General features: G+C 38.1%; 1 protein-coding gene across 2 annotated transcripts; it reads left to right on the forward strand.

Moving 5' to 3' along the window:
* The first annotated feature begins 10,831 nt into the window (after window positions 1–10,831).
* On the forward strand, window positions 10,832–19,918 carry caprin1a (cell cycle associated protein 1a). 2 transcript variants are annotated; one of them, XM_084716433.1, is made up of 17 exons: window positions 10,832–10,988; window positions 13,302–13,436; window positions 14,062–14,124; window positions 14,366–14,452; window positions 14,652–14,893; window positions 15,022–15,104; window positions 15,252–15,404; window positions 15,499–15,551; window positions 15,681–15,764; window positions 16,188–16,349; window positions 16,708–16,816; window positions 17,001–17,062; window positions 17,407–17,538; window positions 17,852–18,011; window positions 18,454–18,642; window positions 18,759–18,865; window positions 19,311–19,918. In XM_084716433.1, the coding sequence occupies exons 2-17, from the start codon at window positions 13,302–13,304 to the stop codon at window positions 19,395–19,397; spliced, it is 1,908 nt and encodes a 635-aa protein (XP_084572559.1). In that variant the 5' UTR covers window positions 10,832–10,988; the 3' UTR covers window positions 19,398–19,918. The 2 variants fall into 2 exon arrangements, with proteins under 2 accessions (XP_084572559.1, XP_084572566.1); XM_084716440.1 differs by lacking the exon at window positions 17,407–17,538.
* Window positions 19,919–20,735: the final 817 nt, after the last annotated feature.

A 20,735-nucleotide genomic window follows, 5' to 3' on the forward strand; every position in this document is an offset into this window, starting at 1 on the left:
CGTGTTTCTCTGCCTCTATCTCTCTCCACCTCTCACTGAACTACCATCTGTAAACTTTGTAAAGGAAAAACAATATCTTGAAAATGTCTGTTTCATTTGCCTACCTACTTACATTACAAAGAAGAACCAAAAAGATCTTACACTTACAACAACGTCCGATTTCACAAAGCAGACGCGGCTATATGAAACCAATGGTGGCTGCGAAACTTGTGAAAAACATGAAAGGCCCTCTTTAGAGCCACTGTTTGGTTTGTCCATTGGTTTGTCCATAGAAGAGGACCCACGACCTCTGTAGATATGAACAGCTCGTTCTAAGGAGATGAAAACACATAAATTATGTTTTCAGGTGATTATACACACAACTATAAATCTTATATTTCACTATTAGAAATGTTGTATTCCATTTCTGCCATATTTTGCAAATAGATCTCGTAAATCCTACACACTAGACCTTTAAACATATTTGGAAAGTTGGTGGAATGAGTGAGTACAAATGCCACAGTAATTTTAGATACATGGTTTAACTGTATCAACACTAAAAGAAATTCACATGAAATGCAATTCAGTACTAAAAATAATTCTTAGTTATAAATGACTGTTGCATCACATCACACAATAAATACCAATATATTGGCACAATAAGGTTGTTAACCCTGATGCCTGGGACTCAAACCCATGCTGTGAGCACTTGAACATTAAAATGAAGTTCAGTGATTAAACAATGGGAGATGTGTGGTTTGAAATGTTTCCATGAGATCACTGAAAGTGTGCCTTTTTTTCTTACCATGCATTTTTACCAAGGCAAGCATTATGATGACAACAGGCATATATTTAATTACCGGCTGGTCAATACACACATGCCATAAATATACACAGCAAAACAAAGCACAATGAACAATATATACACTGTTACACCAACATGGCAAAACCATATGACCTCCTGTTCACACACACACATTTATCCACAACATATATATTGATAATTTCCAAACAGAACTGATAAGCAATAAAATTTCATTTGGCCATAACAATTGTGATGAAGCAAAGGTGCAAGTAGGCAAGATAGAAACATGAGACAGGACCAAAACAGGACAAATACTACAAACCAAAATCAGGACCCAAGACTTGACATGACAATAATTATTTATAAAATAAAAATATAAAATATATGGATAATTATGATAATAACATAAAATACTGAAACATACGATAATAGGTTTTGACCAGTCTGCTGCCAGTCACAATTTTAACATTGCTAAAATACCTGATCAAACATTTAGGGGATGTTCAGCTCTCAGACATGGTCAAATAAGGGATCCCATCTAGTACAATTTTGTCAGGGAGCCCTTCATCATGAACCTGATTTATTCCACTTTGACAAAACTAAGGACTTATACTTACTCATAGGGTATGTGAGGGAGGTGTTGTAGATTTCCACTTCAGCTATACCAAGCGTCTGGCCCACATAATGGAGACCTGTTGAGGACCTCTGGGTGACTAAACTCAGTCCTGGTCACTGTGGTGTGCGTCTGCCTCTGGTACTCTTCTTAAATGGATGTCACTCTTTGCATGCCAGTGTGTGTGTGTGTGTGTCTGTGGTGGTGTATAAAGGTCTGTATAAATGCACATAATATGACAGATGCATTATGCATAATGTCAAAAGCCTGCCTTTCTTTAAAAGCTCTTCAGGCTCAATCCAAACTCTGACCCCAGATTATCCGCAGAGCACCTGCCACGTCAGCCCTTCATCAGCCTCAAAACGCCCACTCACCCACCAGCTCCAGACATGACGGACATGGAGCTGGACAGGATTGTACACAACACTCAAACAGCACTACGACAGCGAGAGATGGGTGTGGATGACAAACACGCACAGCTCCATGTTATTCCCGTCATTTGAAATAGCAATCCAAGCTGATCTAATTAAGCGAGTCTGTATAATTGAGGTCTTTAGGGAAATGCTGACAGGGTCCAGATACTCTCTCTTTCTGTGCAAACGTCTCACCAGAAGCACAGGGAATTCTGGGATGCATACGGGGGAGTCATGACAGAGACTTTTGTTGAGGATGTAAACCAGACATCAGCCGCCCGTGTGTCCTGATGTTGCACGAATGGTTATAGGAAACAATCATGCATATATCAGAGCTCTGTGCACACTCATTTAAAACAGTTGTGTAGTTGTCATTGTCCAGGTCTGCACTTGTTTGTTTAAGCTCTGGCTTGGCATATGATGAATGTGTATTACATTTTTCATTTAGGCACTGTGCTTCCAGGCCAGTCATGTGGGCTTTTTCTGTACAGGTCTTCCTGGCCTGCCTGCCCTTTTATTTATACAGACATTAGATTTAACCTCTTGAGCTCTGCGGGGGCGTCCACATCCCAAGCTGACTTTATTCTCTTTCAGAGCCTGTAGTAAGCTCAGTATCTTCACTCAGCTAGATTAGAGTGAAATTTAGTAGAGAATACCAAAAGGATTTGTACCAACCATGTCTTGCTAGCTTGTCAGGAGCTAAATTTGGTGACTGAAAAACTGGCACGACAGTATTCAAAGGGGTCTCTTAACTTTTCACCTCAAGAAAACTTAATGAAAATGGATCCTATGGGTACCCAAGAGTCTCCCCTTTTAGCTGGGTATACACTATGATTTTGGGCTGTCCCAGAGAAAAGATGACCAACATGAAAGAATTTCAGCAGCATGTTTGACCGTGGCTCCAAAACGGTGGTTCTATATCACACTGTGAGAGGTTCAAAGACAGCCATTATCACAGTGTTGTGACCAAAGACAGCCTGGGACAAAATTCTGACAGTGTCAGAAATTTAGGATAACCATCACACAATGTGACTGTTGCTACAGTCCAAACCAGCCAACAGGAATGTATGAGAGTATACAACAAATATTTAACTTAAACTCAAGCTCTCTGACATCCCAAAACTGGCATCCCAAGTTGGCCTCTTTTCCCTCACCACAACCTGGTTCATGTCCTCCTCCTCTTCCGATACTTTGAAATTTTTTTTACACACACATATGGCAAGGGTGTAATTCTCGATTAGCTTACTTGTTTACCATTATAGCGGCGCAAATGGATGAAGCACGCTTTATAGTCCACCTACATCAAAATTCATGTCGTACCCAAGTTTATAAGATCCATGTTGCACAGTGTGACTTGCAATAAACTTGTAAGACTGCTGAAATCTTACAGCTTGTAGGAGCCTTTACAGGCATGCCCAGCTATTGCAACCTCTAGGATAATTACAGTCTCATGAAACTTCATAACCACAAACTAGAGAGGTGGGGCATTTAGAGAATGGATGGCTTTCCAAGGTACACTGACAGTAAGGGGGTCTCTGAGCAGTGCCCAGAACAGAAGTACTCACCATCCAATGACTGAAAAATGTAAAATGTTTCGATGGTGTTCCATTTTTATCAATTTTGGGAGGTCAAAAACAGCTAAATTGTGCACCATATCTGTGTAATAAATGGTATAATCCCAAGACCTGCTGCAACAACTTCTGAGACATGATAGAGTATGGAAATGGCCATCATATACTTAAATTATGTTCTAAGCCCTAATAGACTGTAAATGTTCAAAATGTGAATAGGCACAATGACTATTACAGATTTATGACTAGAAAGAATAACACACAGCGCTGAGCTGCACCTGAAATTAATTCTGTTTCCCAGCTTTCAGATGATGTTTACCACTTTTACGTGTCATATACTGTTGACCTGCTATCTCACCCTAAGATGTTCCTTCCCCCCTAAAAACTGCAAAAATAAGTGTATAGTAGGGAGGGCTGAAGTGAAAGAGTTAGCCGCTGCTGCTGAAGCTCTGTTTATTAGAGTTCTCACTCTACCTGAGTTTAAAGTTATGTTAAAGTTATGGCTTTATTCCTTAAATTAATGATTTCAATCAAGATTTGATGGCTGAATTTCTACTCTTGCGAAACCAACAGTTTAATTTGAGCTAATATTCAAGGAGGTCAGACATTTTTGTGGCCATTCACAGTTGGTGGTTGATACCATCTTCACGGTCAGGCTACATCCATGCATGTTTCTAGTTTGACTTTCTTGGATGAAACATGCTGTATTATTATCTCCACATCGCTTTTGTTTTGGTTTTTCAGCAGGGATAGATTTCACCCGAGGTAACAGTGGAAGTCCAAGAGAGTCTTCCATATAACTTTGAAATACACAGATCGACAGTGGAGGTTATTTGGCACAGAGTTTAGGTTTAGATTTTCGTCCAAATTGATTTGAATCTAAACGCAGAGTAAACATGACACATGCCATCTGCTTTACAGCAAAATGGATTGAGTTTTAACAAAAAAAACCACAGAATGTTTCAAAGTGGTGTACAATTCAGCTCAACTCATCTCCTGTCATCTCTGGTGAGGATCTACTGAAACTGAGCATCTGCCTGTTTCGACTTTGACATTTTCACTGTGTGTAGTCTGTGTTTTCATTACTATACATATGATATATGCATATATGTATACAATAATATGAGATGCTAATATAGGCCTACCCCTTTTCTCTAATCTGATCTGTATAGAAAAATAAGTATAAAGTATTTGTTTTTGCTTTCAAAAGTTGGTGTCCAGACTACCCTTAAAATTTTTAAGTTGACTGAATTTTAAAAGACAAGTTAAGGTGATTTTGTAGTAATTCAAAACAGCTGAAGTTTTCAAGTCAAATTAACTTGATATTAATTCATTTCTATATGAGGAAATGTGTTTAATAAACTTAAGATATTAAGTTGAACCGACAACTCTGCACTCTACACTGACAAATATTTATAACCTTTAACATTTATCACAGTTTATTAACTTTTAATTACTTATTCAATACTAACCTTCATCATGGTTCAAAGCATATTAGAGATACACAGAAAGTTTTCATCATATGTTTTTTGCAAACTATACAAAGAAGTGTCTTAGGAGAGTTTTAACTCTCACACATTGCACACTGGGAAGTCTGCTAATGTCTGCTTATGTTACTTTAATTTAACGAGTTGATTGAACTCTATACACTGCATTCATTCAACTCATCATTTCAAGTTAAGAGACTTCAAAACTTCAAATTAGAAGAACTCTGAAGTGTTCTGAAAATAAATATAAGTTTTAAGTTTAATTAACTTGAATAAATAAAACTTATTTGTATGTATGTTTATTTTTAATTAATCGGAAAAGATGAGTTTATTCTACTACATTCCTGTATGTGTATAAACCTTTTTTTTTTTTAAATATATTAATCAAAATATTTTTCATTTTGCCCTCATCTTGAGTAGCAATATTTTAGTCCATCATCTCTCCTGCATGAATTGATATAACAGTGAAAGATCTGACAGCTGGAATCGGAGAGCTGCCCTAACCATGTCCATGACTGACAGATGTTATTTCAAATATAGCTTCAGAGGTGGTCTAAAGTCTATGAACCTCTGTTGGTGTTTCATCCCTGAGCTGACTTCCCAGGAGTTCCCATGATGCCCTCTGGGCCAGGCTCTGTAGGACAGAGGTGTAAGGTCTGCTCTGGTTTCACGCTGTCAGATAAGATCAGTTTGTGTGTTGGATTCCTGTCATTGAGCAGACAAGGTTAGTGCTGACCCAATACTAAGGTTTAGGCTTCAGGAGCCAACACTAGTCACGCAATGCAGAACAGGAAGTCAAAGGTCAGAGTTTACCTTTGCTCCACCCTCTCACTGACTTCATTCCTCACAGTGATAGCTGACCATCTAACAACAACAAAACAAACATGCATGAACTGTCCATGGGTCATGTTTCAGTATTATTGTACAGTACGGAAAAACAAGGGAAGTTTGTGAGTGAAGCATGTCACTTTTATTCACAGGTAATTCTTTTCTTTTTAGACTTCAAAAGGTCTTTTGAGTAGAGATTTTGCTTTAATGGGATGAATTACTGCTGAATTAACAGATGTCACATTTATATAAGACTTTAAATTTTTTTCTGATTTCTTCTGCTGAGGTGTTATTTTTATTTTTTCACCATTATTTAACCAGCCAAGATATTAAGAGCAAATTCATATTTACAACGGCAGCATAGGAACACAAATGCAGCACCAAAAGAAAACATGCAAGACAAAAAAACTGTAATTGCCAGGGAGTCAAACCAACTTGACAAAGACTTTTTAAGACATTTTAACTGTTGAAAAGGGTGCCTTGGAGTTATTTTCTTTTTCTTTTTTTGTGATTGTTGTGTACATATGTATCCTGTAATAGAAGATATATATATATAATTATTATATATATTATATATACTGGTATATATAATTGGTATAATTAAATGAGGAATGGCATTGAAGCACCTGCTGCAATTCATAGAAAATTTAATTCTGTGAGTCAGCGCTACTGAAACTTGTAATTTACATATGTATTTCACTAAGGTATTGCCTTTGTCCTGACTTTATTTATATCAGGTACATGCTTTGGTTAAATTGACAGCAATAAGATTTAAAATATTCAAACTGTAACAGAGCAGCTGTTCTGAATTGAAGCTTGACATTTTGTTTTACCAGCTGTCACATATATCAAATCCTGATGTCTTTAATGGGCTGACTGAATTCAGTGACTTCTGTGTGGCTTTCTGATACAGATTAAAAACTTGTGATGAAAGAAAACCTAAACATGCAAACAAGTGGAAACTGGGAACAATGCAGCTTGGAAGACAAACCTGAAACCTGAAACGTTTAAGTTATACAAGTTACCAACTTTGTTTTGTTGTTGTGGATACAAGTAACCACCTTTTACATTGAAATATAAATGTAATCTTTGTTAAAATCAGGTCCCACTTCGAAAGTTAAAGGTAAATAGCATGAAATATACTTATTGTTTGTTAGAGATATTTTGAATATGTTTCTCTTTTGCCTGTTAACATTCATCAGAACATGCGACACCATCTGTAGACAATAAACAATGACCTACTCATCTACTGTATACACACATACATTTATTGTGTGTGAGAGTCTTCAGTGAGAGACATTGTACTGAATGTTGCACAACAGTAAAAGTGCATACAGGTTTTGCCATTCAGTAGCCTACTTTGTTTTTGGAACATTGGTTTGCTAATTACAGGCGCATGCAGGACCTAATTATATAAATCATAATTCACATCACCTGTTACATGCACCTGAATGTAACAGTCATATGATGTTTACCCTGAACAGATGTGTACATTATTTTGTTGTATATATATTTAACTGAATCAAAATTGGATGATTGAGAGACATGTGTTCCTCGGAGTTAGCGATGTTATGGAAGATACTTCAATAAAATCATTCTGTAATTCTTATTATGAGAGGCAAACATTTTGTACACATACAGGTCTCCATTTTTTATATACAGGGATGAGCATCTGTTCATTCTTCTAATCCGCATGAGTATTAAAAAGATCATGAGATGCTGTCACTAAATGTGACACTGTTTTATTTAGGTTTTAGGATTGAGATACACATGGAGAGACAAAGATGTTAGGTTCAAACCATTAGGCACGGTACCATAGGATTCTGGCTTCTGGCTAGGAGACTAATATTACATAAAAGGAAACAATGATTTCCTCCAACTATCAGTCTATGAATTAGAGAGCATATGCATCACCTGACCTTAGAAAAAAATTGTTATGCAACCAGTTCTGAATTAGGTGGAAAAGATGAAGGCCTCAGACATTCAAAATAGAGGTCTCCAGCCTTACAGAGCTTGCAGTCGCTGCACCCATACTTTCAAAAACAAAAAACATGATCATGAATGCATTGCATTTTCACAACAACTCTCTGTGGCATAGGACATTATAAGTCATGCAGCGTCTCTGTAAATACCCACATTACCAAAGGCATCACTGGTATGGTCTGGTAAATGCATTGCAGTGAGAAAACGGTGCATTTGGTTTTAAAATGTGAATGACTGGAGATACTAATCATAGTTTGTCCCAAAGGACTGCATAGTAAACAAATCCACCCTTGAACCACACTCCAAAATCAAACCTCAATCGCATGAGTCGCAGATTGCAAGATGGTGAATAAAATTCTCCGGCTGTAATAATGATAATGACGGTAGTTAAGTGGAGATGCTTGTAATCTGTCTGTAACACATGTGGGCCATGAATTATTAATGTTGCCCAACTAACTGAAGCGAGGCTGTGAGTGGAAAAAGTCTGGAAAACACCCAGAATCCTGAGTTCACCTCTGTTATTGGTGACTTATCATACAATAAAAACAGTTTTGTGATGATAGTGTAGTTAAGATAAATGAGAGTGTAAGAAAAGCTCATGGACAAAAACATGTAGACAAAGACGAGTTGAAAAAGAAGACAGGGGAAACCAGAGGGGCTGCAGATGAATTCCTACACTTGCCTGGGCTACACTACAAGTGGTCTGGGGCCGAAGTTTTTGTGGGGCTCTTGTGGTTTTTCAGCCAATAAATCCTCTGCACATATTTAATCCGGTCAGATGTGCTGCAGGAGAGGAGCACTGAAGGATGTATGGCCATTACTCAGCAGCCCACATCAGAGAGAGGAGCTAGATATCCATACACCCCCACCTCACTAGTTCTAGACATGCCCTTCATCAGACAGAGAGCCAGACACAGGGACCATAAAGGAGGTGTGAAAATTGAGTGTGAAAGTTCATTGAAAAGGTCTGAAACTCTGAAGGTTTGATCATACTGATGCTCTCATATACTGTTATTTTTCCCATATGATGCAAAGTGTGAGAGATCTGAACTTTCAAAATATAAATATGTTTCTGAATCTTTTCTTATACAACCATAATGGAGTAAAAGTGGAATAAAATTAAAGTTTTAAAGATAACGGAGTGATTAAAACACGTCAACATATTGAATGTCTAATTGTTAATGTTTGTGAATTGCACAACATTTTGAAATCTGTGCAGCACAGTTTTGATTTGACTCACAGAAACACTGGATTTGATTGTTAAACTAATCCTGCCACTATACGTGTACTAGATAGTATTAGATAGATAGCCGTATTTATGTGGTACAGTCTAGTCATTATAGTTAGTCTGGTATACTACCCCAAAAGTCCTGATCTTTTCTTTGCTCTCCACTTCTATATTTCACTTGCTGCTTTAAGTTGTTTCATTTCAGCAGTTAATACTACTGTACACATCACAACATGGCTGCAGACTCATTGTACCCACTGTACCCACTGAAAAGTACAGAAACGACAGAGAGAAATCAATTAAACATTTCAACAACACCACAGTGAACACACATCAGAGGACCATCTGAGACAGTGTAATATTTCAGCACATTTTGAGCTCCTCCGGTACATGGGACATTTGCACCATCTTCTGTTCATTCTTTGCTATTACTAGGAGTAATTAAAAAAAAAAAAAATCTCAGTCTGACCATCTTCAACAACACCATCAATTTATCAAACCTGAGACAATGTGAGATTTTTCACAAATGTGGATTATTGCCCAGAGTTCTGCTGAAGAAGAGCTCACTGGGACTGAGAGTAGAGGGCCTTTGTCCTTTTAACTCAACTTTACACTCTGTTGATCCCCAAAACAGATAGTTCAGATCTTCAAAATAAACAATAATAAATTCACAATAACCGTGATACTGGAAAAAAAGAATGAAATACTGATCATATGTGAATAATTCATAACTGACTAATGGAAAATAAATAAATAAATCATTCTTCATAAACTGATTAATTGTCTTTGTTGTGGAAGGGAGCTTAATCATGATATCAGTATTTCTAAAATTCTGCTATTTTACATAAAGCAAATTCAAGATAAAAACTCTATATAACATAATGACCCTGCTAAACAATTAAGTAACACATGACAGTGTTTTGCCTATCCTGCTCCTCAGGGCTCACTGCCCTCCACGTTTTAGATGTTTCCCTGCTCAAACACACTGAGCCCTGAGGACCAGAATAGGGGAAACACTGCATGAATTAGGCAAATCAGGTCAAATTAGGTCTAATGGTAGGATGATGACTGTCCTGTCTATTTTTAATACATATTTTACTGTCAGACATATTGATGCAGTGCCTGCACGTTTTTTAAGATTGTTGCAGGCAGTAATGCGTGATGAACAGTCCATGTTTAGGACAGATGTTTTGTTAAATGGTATCAACATAAAGTAATAAGATATTTTTTTAGTCACATTGTCCTGCAACATCTTGTACCAACCATTCTTGGAATAATCACTGCGAGAACCATAATTGGAAATTGATTTGGAACTACTTTAACAAATATTTTGTCAACAATAAAGTTGTATAGTAGGTCCATTTTAAAACTATAATCTACCCAACAAACCATTTTCTAAAAAATATATAGAAATGATCTTTCTGATTTATGTGTATTTTGTAATACTGACACAGAATTAATTATATTTATTTTATGAATGAATTATGAATGATGTTAAATTCTTCTGGATTGATGTTGAAAATATTTATGATGTTGTGAGAGACCATGGTTAACTTACAGAAAATGTCTGTTATTCATTATTGTGGAGAAAATTATACAGAAACATTGAACATTTACAGAAATCAGTTATTTATTTTAAATCTTCCAATATCGTACAGTAGTCTTTATATCCATACATGTAAATGGACTCAAGGGAAACCCAATATTCAACATTTAAGCATAAACTGTACTTGGAAACACTGAAAGGACTGACAAATCAGAATCATCTATGCCTTCTTTTTGTTCCTTTGTTTTTTTATTAAATGTATTCTTCGTGTTTTTGTATCTTTTTCTAATCACTGAATAAAGAAGTTTTGAAAAAAAAATAAATTAAAAAATACTGTCAGGCAATCTTGAAGAGAGCAGAGGGGTCCTTGTAGCCGCTACCGTTAGCTCAGCAGCAGCAGCTAGTCAGCCATTGGCTGGTGAGACCTGAGCATCCTTCTAGAAAAATACCACTGAAAGTAAAACATACGGACTGCTTCAAATAGCTAACGTTAAATCCGACGAAGGAAATCTCTTTGAAGACAAAGAGTATAAAGGTATGGGATTAATGTCATCACGAACCACTGGCTGTTTAACCTGTATTTGTTCAGCAAATCGTCTTTAGTCGAGACGACTTCACTAAACGAGTTGTCGCAGCGTCCCGAGCTGCTCTTTGTTTTTCAGTTAAAAACGTCATGCGGCGACTTATCTTTTATATGAACCTAGAATACCTGTTATCGGTTGATTCGGCTTAAACTGACATCCGGTTAACTGGGGCATTAGCCGCATAACGTTAACTAGCACGCTAGCTTCTCAGCTAACAATGGGACAAGGAGATTAGGAGCAGTGTTCGCCGCTTATTAAATTGATTTGATGTAGCAAGCTAACGTTTTCCTTGGACCAGTGAAAGGTTAGCTTGCTAACGAAGCCAGAAATATGAGTTTAGAACGTTACTGTTAACTGACATTATGTGACTTAAGTTACATTAACGGTAGTTATCGTATTACTAGCATCTGTCAGTAAGGTAGCCGGTTTCTCAAATGGAGCTATGGTTTTTAACTTTGAATAGAAGGCCGACATCTTAACTTGGTTTAACTTCATTTGTCAAATTCCTGATTTAAATCAGTGTCCTTAAATGTAACCCCTACTAATCCTGTAAGTACTTAGAGACACTAGGTTATGCCGCAGGGTAGGTTAACCATAATCGGTTTTATTCGTTCCTTAGCTCAAATCAAAGATGGATTGATTAGCTCGATCACGCCGTCATCACTTCCTATGCCCCAGTGTTGTCTGTCTCAGTCTACCTTTGTGTCCTAATATTAACCTTAGAGCAGGGATAGTCAAATGCTTTGCCCGGGGTCACTTTTGCAAAATGACCAAAATGAATGAGGTCAGTTGCAAGTTATATAATAAATAAACATTAATAATAACGTCATTTATCAGGTAAACTGAATAAACATTTTTCAAATTAACTTACTTATTATCTTAAGTTATTAACTGAATTAAGTTGGTGTGAGAATTGGATTGAATTTAATAACTTAAGATGCGTTTTTGTCATAAGTGCTATGGCAAAATATGAAAGACATTATACAACTTTTAACATCTTCCATCTGTAATTATTGAATTTCTGAAATTATTCATTAATATGAACCATACACTTAATGTTTACAACTGAGAGTGAACAGCATATTTAAGATTTCAGTATGAAATAAACATTTAGACTATAGAATCAGAACTATCCTCATTTCTGTGCAGTTGTCTTCCCCTGCATAGCTCACTGCCTGATCCTACTGCACTTTGCACAGCCTGAAATGCAATCACACCAAGATCAGCATTCTCTCTATTATTACAGTATTATTTATCCCATCACACAAAAGTGGCATCTGTCCCTCTTTCCTTGCAAAAATATTGTGGTTCAGTTTGTTTTCACTGTGCATCAGAAAATGGTTGGAGGACATCATACTGGCCCAAGTTGAGTATCACTACCCTAGAGTCTAACATTAGGGTTCTGAAACATTTTCATGTCGAGGACTCCTACAATAGATGAACACTGAACCACGGACCCCCAATTTGAGAGGGCTTTGTCTTAAGGAATTAAATTATTTATGTCAAAAAGCAATATTAGGCTACAGTCTCAGACTTTAAAATTCCTTGATTTATATTACTCTCCAGCTCATCATCAGGTGGCAGACGACCCGGTTAGTAGAGTGAATACTGGTTAAAGACAGTGTTTACTAGAAATAGAAATAGATGAGGACAATGTTTCTATGAGCAGCTTTTTCAGAAGTAAAGTAGGGCTGTATTAGTCAGTGTTTACTTAGACTCCACACAAATACATGCAGACACACATCCAGACAGACATACATGGCTCCAGTAGAGATGTGTCCATATTAAGGATGATCTCATTTTTACCTTGTATGGATGCAACAGCTTGTAAAGCAATGATAATTTTAACATTCTACGGTAACTCAGATGTGTATGTATATGTGTATGTATACGTATTATGTATTCGTTTTTTCAAAATCCTCCCACCTGCCTCATCAGCTAGAGTACTTGCAGAAAGAAATTCTAAGGTACTAGGTGTAATGTACAACTGTAATTTTTTCCATTTTAGTTTGGTTGTTCAAAAGTATTAGCTGTCAGTACACTGCCCTGAATATCCCCAGTTTGCCAGCCTTGTCATTGATGGTTTAAAATAGAGCAGTCCATGCAATGTAGATCTCTTACAAAAGATGGATTTTCTGATTGCAATAGTCACTGTGTCCGCTCAGGACTGAAGTTACATTAGCCTGTGTTTGTTTCCTCTATTGGAGTACAAAAGATCACAGATATTAATCTTTTAATACATAACAATAATGTTCTCTCCTCAGATGCCTTCAGCGATTGTTGGCAACAGTGCTGTCCAGTCTGCCACTCCAGATCTGGGAAATGGAAGTCATTGTGAGACCATGAAGCAAGTCCTTGGTGTGATTGACAAGAAGGTTCGCAACATGGAAAAGAAAAAGGTATCTCTAGTTCACTAAAAATTGTGTTTCATCACATTATTTTCGTTTGTCTAACATGATATGAAAATTTTGTCATACCACCCAGCCCTATGTCAGTTAATTCTTTTTCCTTCAAGAAAAAAGCAAATTAAACAAAAAAGTATGTGTATCAATGGGTTTATTAAGTGGGTTCTTCTACTAGGCCTATATTTTGAATGCTTGTCAGTAGTAACTGCCACCAGTGACCAGAACTGAGCCATCCTCTGGTTTTTATGCTGGTAAAATATAGCAGCTTGATCAGAAACTTGCTCATTTTACCTAAACATTCTATGTTCCAGTTTTCAAGACTTTGGGAGTTTGCCTCAGTTTCCTTCACTCAGCTGACAGCACAATTCTCTGTCTATCTTGGTTGCCATCCTAGCTCTTGGTCCTCATTTTTCTTTACTGCCATAACTCAGGCATGGAAAATAAAAGATCTTTTCTGACTAATCTTCCTTCACATATAAAACCCCACTGACGCCTCTCTCATCCAACTGTGTTAGAGATCAGTTTCTGTTACGCAAGGATTTTTTAAAAATATCTATCTGTTACTTGTATTTTGTCACAACTTAATTTTCACATTTTTTGTTTCTCAATGTTCTTACAGTCTAAACTGGATGATTATCAGGCCAGGAAGAATAAAGGAGAAAGACTGAATCAGGATCAGCTGGTAAGCTAAGGAAGTTGCAGTTTATATACATTTTTTTTAATTGCAGTCTGCTGGAATATGAATGAAATAAACTTTTATACACCTACATAATAATAAAGATAAATATCAAAATCCTGCTGTGTTATCAAACATTCTGGAAAACAGTCTGTCTTTATCTTCTACTATATCATGTTGTATTAGAAGAAGATAACTTTTAAAATGATACACAAATGTACATTTTCTTTCCATGATGCACCTGTAGGAGGCCTTGTCAAAGTACCAAGAGATCATCAACAATCTTGAGTTTGCTCGAGAATTGCAGAAGAGCTTCTTGGCATTGGGACAAGAGGTGAGTCCTGAATTATGATTCTTCTCATAACTTGCTGCTAGGTTGTTATAATTCATTTTAAAGTGTTTGTCTGCATGATATGTCTCTTTAGTAACACTTGGTGGATCCAGCATCAGGAACCTTAGTATTGTTTACAAATGGTTACCACAAACTGTTGTAACTGATACCGTACAAAACATGTCTGACCATGTCTTTTCAGGTTCAAAAGGCAGTGAAAAAGTCTGCGAGACGGGAACAGCTGCAGCGGGAAGAGATGGAACAACGGCGACTGAAGACAGTTTTGGAGCTTCAGTTTTTACTGGACCAGTTGGGAGATGACAACGTCAGGCAAGAGCTTAAACAGCCTGATGCCTCTGGTTCCCCTTTGCTCACCGACGCTGACCTCACATCCCTTGATGAGTTTTACAAACTAGTGGGACCTGATAGGAACTATGACATCAGGTATGAAAGTTCCTGTGATTTTCAATGAATCTAATGTTTATGTTTGTACCAGCTCAGTAAGGATATTGAAACAGGGAGCCAGCAGCACACTACCAAATAGTATTTTTACCCTGTTGTGTAACTTACAGGTTGACTGATCAATATGAGGAGGCTTCACTACACTTGTGGGAACTGCTTGAGGGCCGAGACAAGGCTGTGGCAGGGACCACATGTAAGTATTTTCATGACTCTTGATCCCACATAAACACAATGAATTAGTTGATTAATTTGTGTGTGTGCGTGTGTGCGCGCGCATAGATATATATCATTAACCATCACCATCCATTTTTTTTGACTTGTCGTGCTGTGTTTGTTCCAGACAAGTCACTGAAGGACACTCTGGACAAAGTGCTGCTGAGTGGTTACTTTGACAGAGCACAAACTCATCAGAACGGGACATGTGAGGAGGAAGAGGAACAAGAGGAGCAGCCTGTGGTGACTGAGTCTAAGGCTGGACAGCCATCAGAACCTGGTAACTAACAATACATTAGCAGATACAGTATGTGTGTCAGAAATTTCTTTGAAACTGTAAGAAAACTGTCTTCATATTTGCCTCTTTTCTCTAGAAGGAACAGCTACTGAAAAATACACAGAGCCAGTTAAAGTGGAAACCACAGAGGTAAGATTTCTCTGTCCTGCATATATGCTGCATAATAACTGACAATCTTAACTGTGCAGTTGAAAAACATTTTCTTTCTTCTTATTAAATTTTCATACTTTTTTCTTTTACATTTTCTTGTGTTTATAGTTTGTAAATAGACAGTTCATTCCAGAAACCACGTACAGCAGTACAGACAAAGACCGAGCAGAGGAGTGGACAGTGGAGGCTCAGGTATGCTGCACTACTGCAACACCACAGTCTGCAAAGGAAAATTTTGGCTTGCGGAGCTGTGCCGGCAGTGCCTACTTGTACCAGGAGGCATTGTGCGTGAGCTTCTGACACCCACACCTAAGTTGGCATGCATTATCATCCTAGCCAAAAACTATTCCTTTGCCGGCCAAAACAAAGCGTTAAGTGGCAAAATACTCATTATTTAGCATGACCTCTGGCTACCCAGAGGCAGAGACTAGAAATCCAAGCTGAAATAGCCCATAGTTTTTCCTTGCATCCAGTGACATCACTTGATGCAGGAAAAACATCAGATTTTGCTGCAGGAGAACTCAGCTCTCTTGTCTATGGCATGCAAAAAGTGCCACATTTTCCCTTCAGTGCCATTTTGGATGCGCCTGTCACATGTATTTGTGTGTTGAATAGATGGTGAATTCCCTCCAGCACCAGCCCCCTGCTCAGCTGGCTACAGAACCAACCGTTACTGTGAACCACGTCGCTCCCACTCCAGCCAATGACCCAGTTGTGAGAAAGCAAGCTGTGCAAGACCTCATGGCCCAGATGCAGGGGACGTACAACTTCATGCAGGTAAAAAAAACGTCCAACAGACACTGCAGTGTAGTCTTTATTTGTGGGGCATCTTTCAAAAACCAATTGAAAGAAATTCATAAAAGAAAACCAGTTAAAACTAATTCAAACTAAATAAAAGAACTGAAAAACAACTCATGTAAAATAACTCAGATGAGAATTAGCTCAGTGAGCTCAGCAGTATTTACTCATCAAGTCATTTCAAAGCCTGGAGTAAGGTAAATGCTTGCTGATATGGGAGGTTAAACCCAGATCTTTCAGTTAAAGGGCAGTGTCCCAGGTCATTTTTTTTTTACAGCACTGCTCATAAATCTAATCCATGACCCAACAAAACATTTACTGTTTTTGGTTGTCTTAGGACTCCATGTTGGAGTTCGATGGCCAGGCTCTGGACCCAGCCATTGTGTCTGCACAGCCGATGAAGCCTGTGCAGACTGTAGACCTGCAGCAGATGGGCTGCCCCTCAAGTGAGTGCCACTTAATTTACTTTGATTCTGAACAGACTCTCTGACGGATTCTGTTGAGTAGAAGGGTCTGGTCATGGTTTTCTGATGTGCATATATATAATCCAAAAATTGTAATACACCAGTTATTAATATTTTTTTTTCCTGAAATGCCTCTCATTTAAAAAAAAAAAAATCTTCAAAACAGCCCTCTCAGAGTCCAGACTTCCTCAAACAAGTGCAGTGTCTGGACCACAGGAATCCTCACAAGTAAGTAGAATGGAAGCGGAAGTGGTTGGTGAGACTTGGTTGTTTCAATTTTTTAAATTTAAAGAGTGATGCACCTTCTGAATAACGAGAAGTACAGGTTTCTTGTATTATGTAGGCTGTATATCTAATTCGCTACTGCATGGATTAAGTGTGATGTTCTCTGGCATGTCATGATATTATAAACTATGCACTACAGAGAGGTATTGGATTCATTTGACTATGATAATTAAGTAGAAAGGGCTTTAAGGTGAAAAAGACTTCCCGTCTCTGCCCTCTCCACAATCCTTGTTTCCTTGCCTTCTCAATTCCCTCCTCCCTCCCTCCCTCCCTCCCTCCCTCCTCAGGGATCGATGTCTCTGCCTTCTGAGCAGTCCCCCGCCCCGTGTTCCCTGTCCTCTGCCTTCCCACCTGTCTCCAAACCCTCCCACACTGGAGGCATCAATGTCAACGCAGCACCCTTCCAGTCAGTGCAAGCGGTACGCTTCCTATCTGGGTCCAGTTAAACTGTGAACATGTCTGGACTTATTTGATGCATTTTGTTGAAAGCTTTCAGGTTATACACTTGTATGGTTATCAAAGTGAATAAAATATTTAAGGCCTGTTTAACACAGCTTATTTAATAGCTGCAAAAAACTGGTTGATCATTAGTGTACTGTCTAGAAAGGCAATAATTGACCCCTCTTTTCCCAAACCCACAGTACAGCTTGCTCCCTCCCTAGACGTTCTAAAGAAATTGTGATACTTGTGTTTTGGTATGGATGGGCAGACAACTTTTCTTTCCCTCTTCAGGTATTTAACATGAATGCACCTGTACCTCCAGCCACTGATGGCCAAGCAGATCCTCTGAAACCGCCCAGCCAGTTCCCTGGTGGCTATGGACAGGGCTTCAGCAGCCAGTCAGAGAGCAATGTAGAGCAGCCTGACATCCCACAGGAGACATTACAGTCAGGTGAGACTACATGTTTGGCTTATTGCATATTATACACTGGAAAAGCTGTTGACATTGTTTGGCAACACCTCTACATTGACCTGATGATACAAGTATAAAGAATTTTACACACATTTTAAGGTTGTGAATATGTTTTATATAGAGCTCCCCCAAAATTCATAGATATGTATTAACAAGATGCAATAATATTGTCTGTGTACAAGGTAAAAATAACGTGTTGGGATTTCAGCAGGCTCCATAGTTCTGCCTTGCTGGCAGACAAAATATCCCTTCTGTGACAATAAAATTGAAATAGGAGTCGTTAAGTCTGCCACGAGGCAAAGCAACTGCAGCTTTTTCAGCTTGCAGAAAGTTACATTGTATTTTAAGGCTAAACTGCATAAATGACCCACCAGTGCATCATAGACTTACAAAGTCCTTTGTCTTGTTTACTTTTGTTCAGTTGTCAGTGGGTTCCAGCCCCCAGACCAGGTCCTGCCCTCAGCAGGAGGCCATGAAGAGACCTCTCCAGGCGCAGGGTTTGGACAGTCAGGACAGTCCTTTTACAACAGCAGGGCTATGCCCAGGGGTGGACCCAGGAATGCCCGTGGCATGATGAATGGATACCGGGGCTCCTCCAATGGATTTAGAGGTACAAGCATCAAACTACATTCTACAGAGATACAATTGTCCTGAGGCCTTGTGATTCAGTAATGACACAAAACAAGTCCACTTTTCTAATTAAATTCTAATGTCTCCTGTCATCAGGGGGATATGAAGGTTATCGCCCTCCTTTCTCAAATGCTCCCAGCAGTGGTTATGGTCAAACCCAGTTTAACACATCCCGGGACTATTCCAATAACGCCTACCAGCGGGTAAGAGCTCCTTTCATTATTACATTAAATGCACTGTACCAAAAAGCTTAAGGATGCTTTGATCAAGATTATTTAGGACCAGTTGGCCATTTTTTTTATTTAACTATTCTTAATAAGATTGCATATTGAGTATAAGTATAAAGTGATTTGAAAATTATCACAGAGCTGTGTAGAGACCTGTTTAAAAAGAGTCAATAGACAATTAGATTTTTTAAATTTAAGTTTTAAATCTACCTATGTAGAAATGAATGAGACCAATCATTTAAGTGTCTAGAACAAATATTAGCCGATAATGATCAGAGCTCCCCTGAAAGAAGCTAATGTAATATCCTAGTATATTATTGAGTGAATTTTCTTCACATCTTTAAGCTTGTAAGAGTTTGAGTCATTCATCAAGTGACTCGTTGAAAGGGTATTTACTGTAAATCCCCGTTGTTTCTTCAAGGAGGGATATCAGCAAAACTACAAGCGGGGAGCTGCCCAAGGACCTCGAGGTTTGTCTCGAGGAAATGCTCAAGCAATGCGATCCTAAAGGATTGTAAAGACCGTCAAGTCGCGCCACGTTTAACATTCAGGATTTTTGAATGTGTTTGCCCCAGCTCACTTTTATAACAATTTTTCTTTCTCATTGGTAATCTTATTTTTTTAACTCCTGGCCTACTTATCAGAGTCAGCCTGCTTTGGTCTGTCTAGATCCTCTTAACGTTTTAACACAAAATGCTGAACTTCACCACATGTAGGATTATCAGCAAGTCTGTGTGATATAAAACAAATAGATATTCCTGTAAACTTGAAAGATTTCATTAATTTATTTTTTGTACAAAATAAATGCAAAAAATACCCTGCCACTGTCGATCTGATTCCATGAGAATGATTTTCTTCTGCCCTGTGCTGTCAGCCACTTTTTCCTCTCGATGTTTTAATTTTCATAAAGCATTTAATGTTTTTTTTTTTTTGTTCGTTTGTTTTTACCCCTCTGTCACCTCTTGCGCCATCACCTTTGTACGCTGATGTTATTGGTTCAGACTGTTTCAATAAAGTTGTGTTCTATTACCCTCTGTTTAAGGGCACTCTTTTCTGCTTTGGTGTGCGTTTGAGGTTAGTTCTGTATGTTTTCATGTCAGATTGGTGGTGGAGAGACAGGTCTTGTCTGTCACTGAGCCCTTCAAACCAAGGACAGATGGGAGCACCAGTCATCTGTCACAGGGTTACATACTGTATATGTAACCATGAAATCAGGTAATTAAAACTATTATGTTCACATTGGGATTTTGACATGGTATACTGGTAGAGGAAGCCTGCACATTAGCAGCATGTATCTTTAAATATGAAAGACTTTTTCTATGGTCAAATTGAAGTTTCCCATTTCAACAAATCAGGTGCTTTGTTTTTTTTATGTTGTATGTATGGATTGTCCGTACATAACTGTCGTTTTACACTGTACTGTAAGCCATTAATCATGTGATAAGTTACACAAACTCAAAGGTCATAACTGTTTTTATTGTCTTGATCTGAGGTGTACAGTTTTGTCAAATGACTGTATCTTGTCTGTCAGCAAGCCAGCGGAAAACACAGACTATACATTTTGTGCAAATAAGGATACAGTATGTCTGAAAGGAACACTTGGCACACAGAAAACAAATGACACTGCAGTATGTATTCCATGTCTAAATGTTTAAAGTAAAACCACAATAAGGCAGATCTGTTATTTCACTGGATGCAAATGAAGCCTTCCTCAGTTAAAAAAAAATGTCAAGTCAACACCTGTTTCACATGGCCACAGTCTGCCAGCTAGAAGAAATCACAACACATGAAAAAAGCAACCTGGATAGCACAGCAATTACACCAAACTGGTAATCTGTGGGGAAAA

This window comes from Lutjanus erythropterus, chromosome 1 (genome assembly GCF_056507025.1).
Source record: "Lutjanus erythropterus isolate fLutEry1 chromosome 1, fLutEry1.hap2, whole genome shotgun sequence".
NCBI lineage: Eukaryota > Metazoa > Chordata > Actinopteri > Lutjaniformes > Lutjanidae > Lutjanus > Lutjanus erythropterus.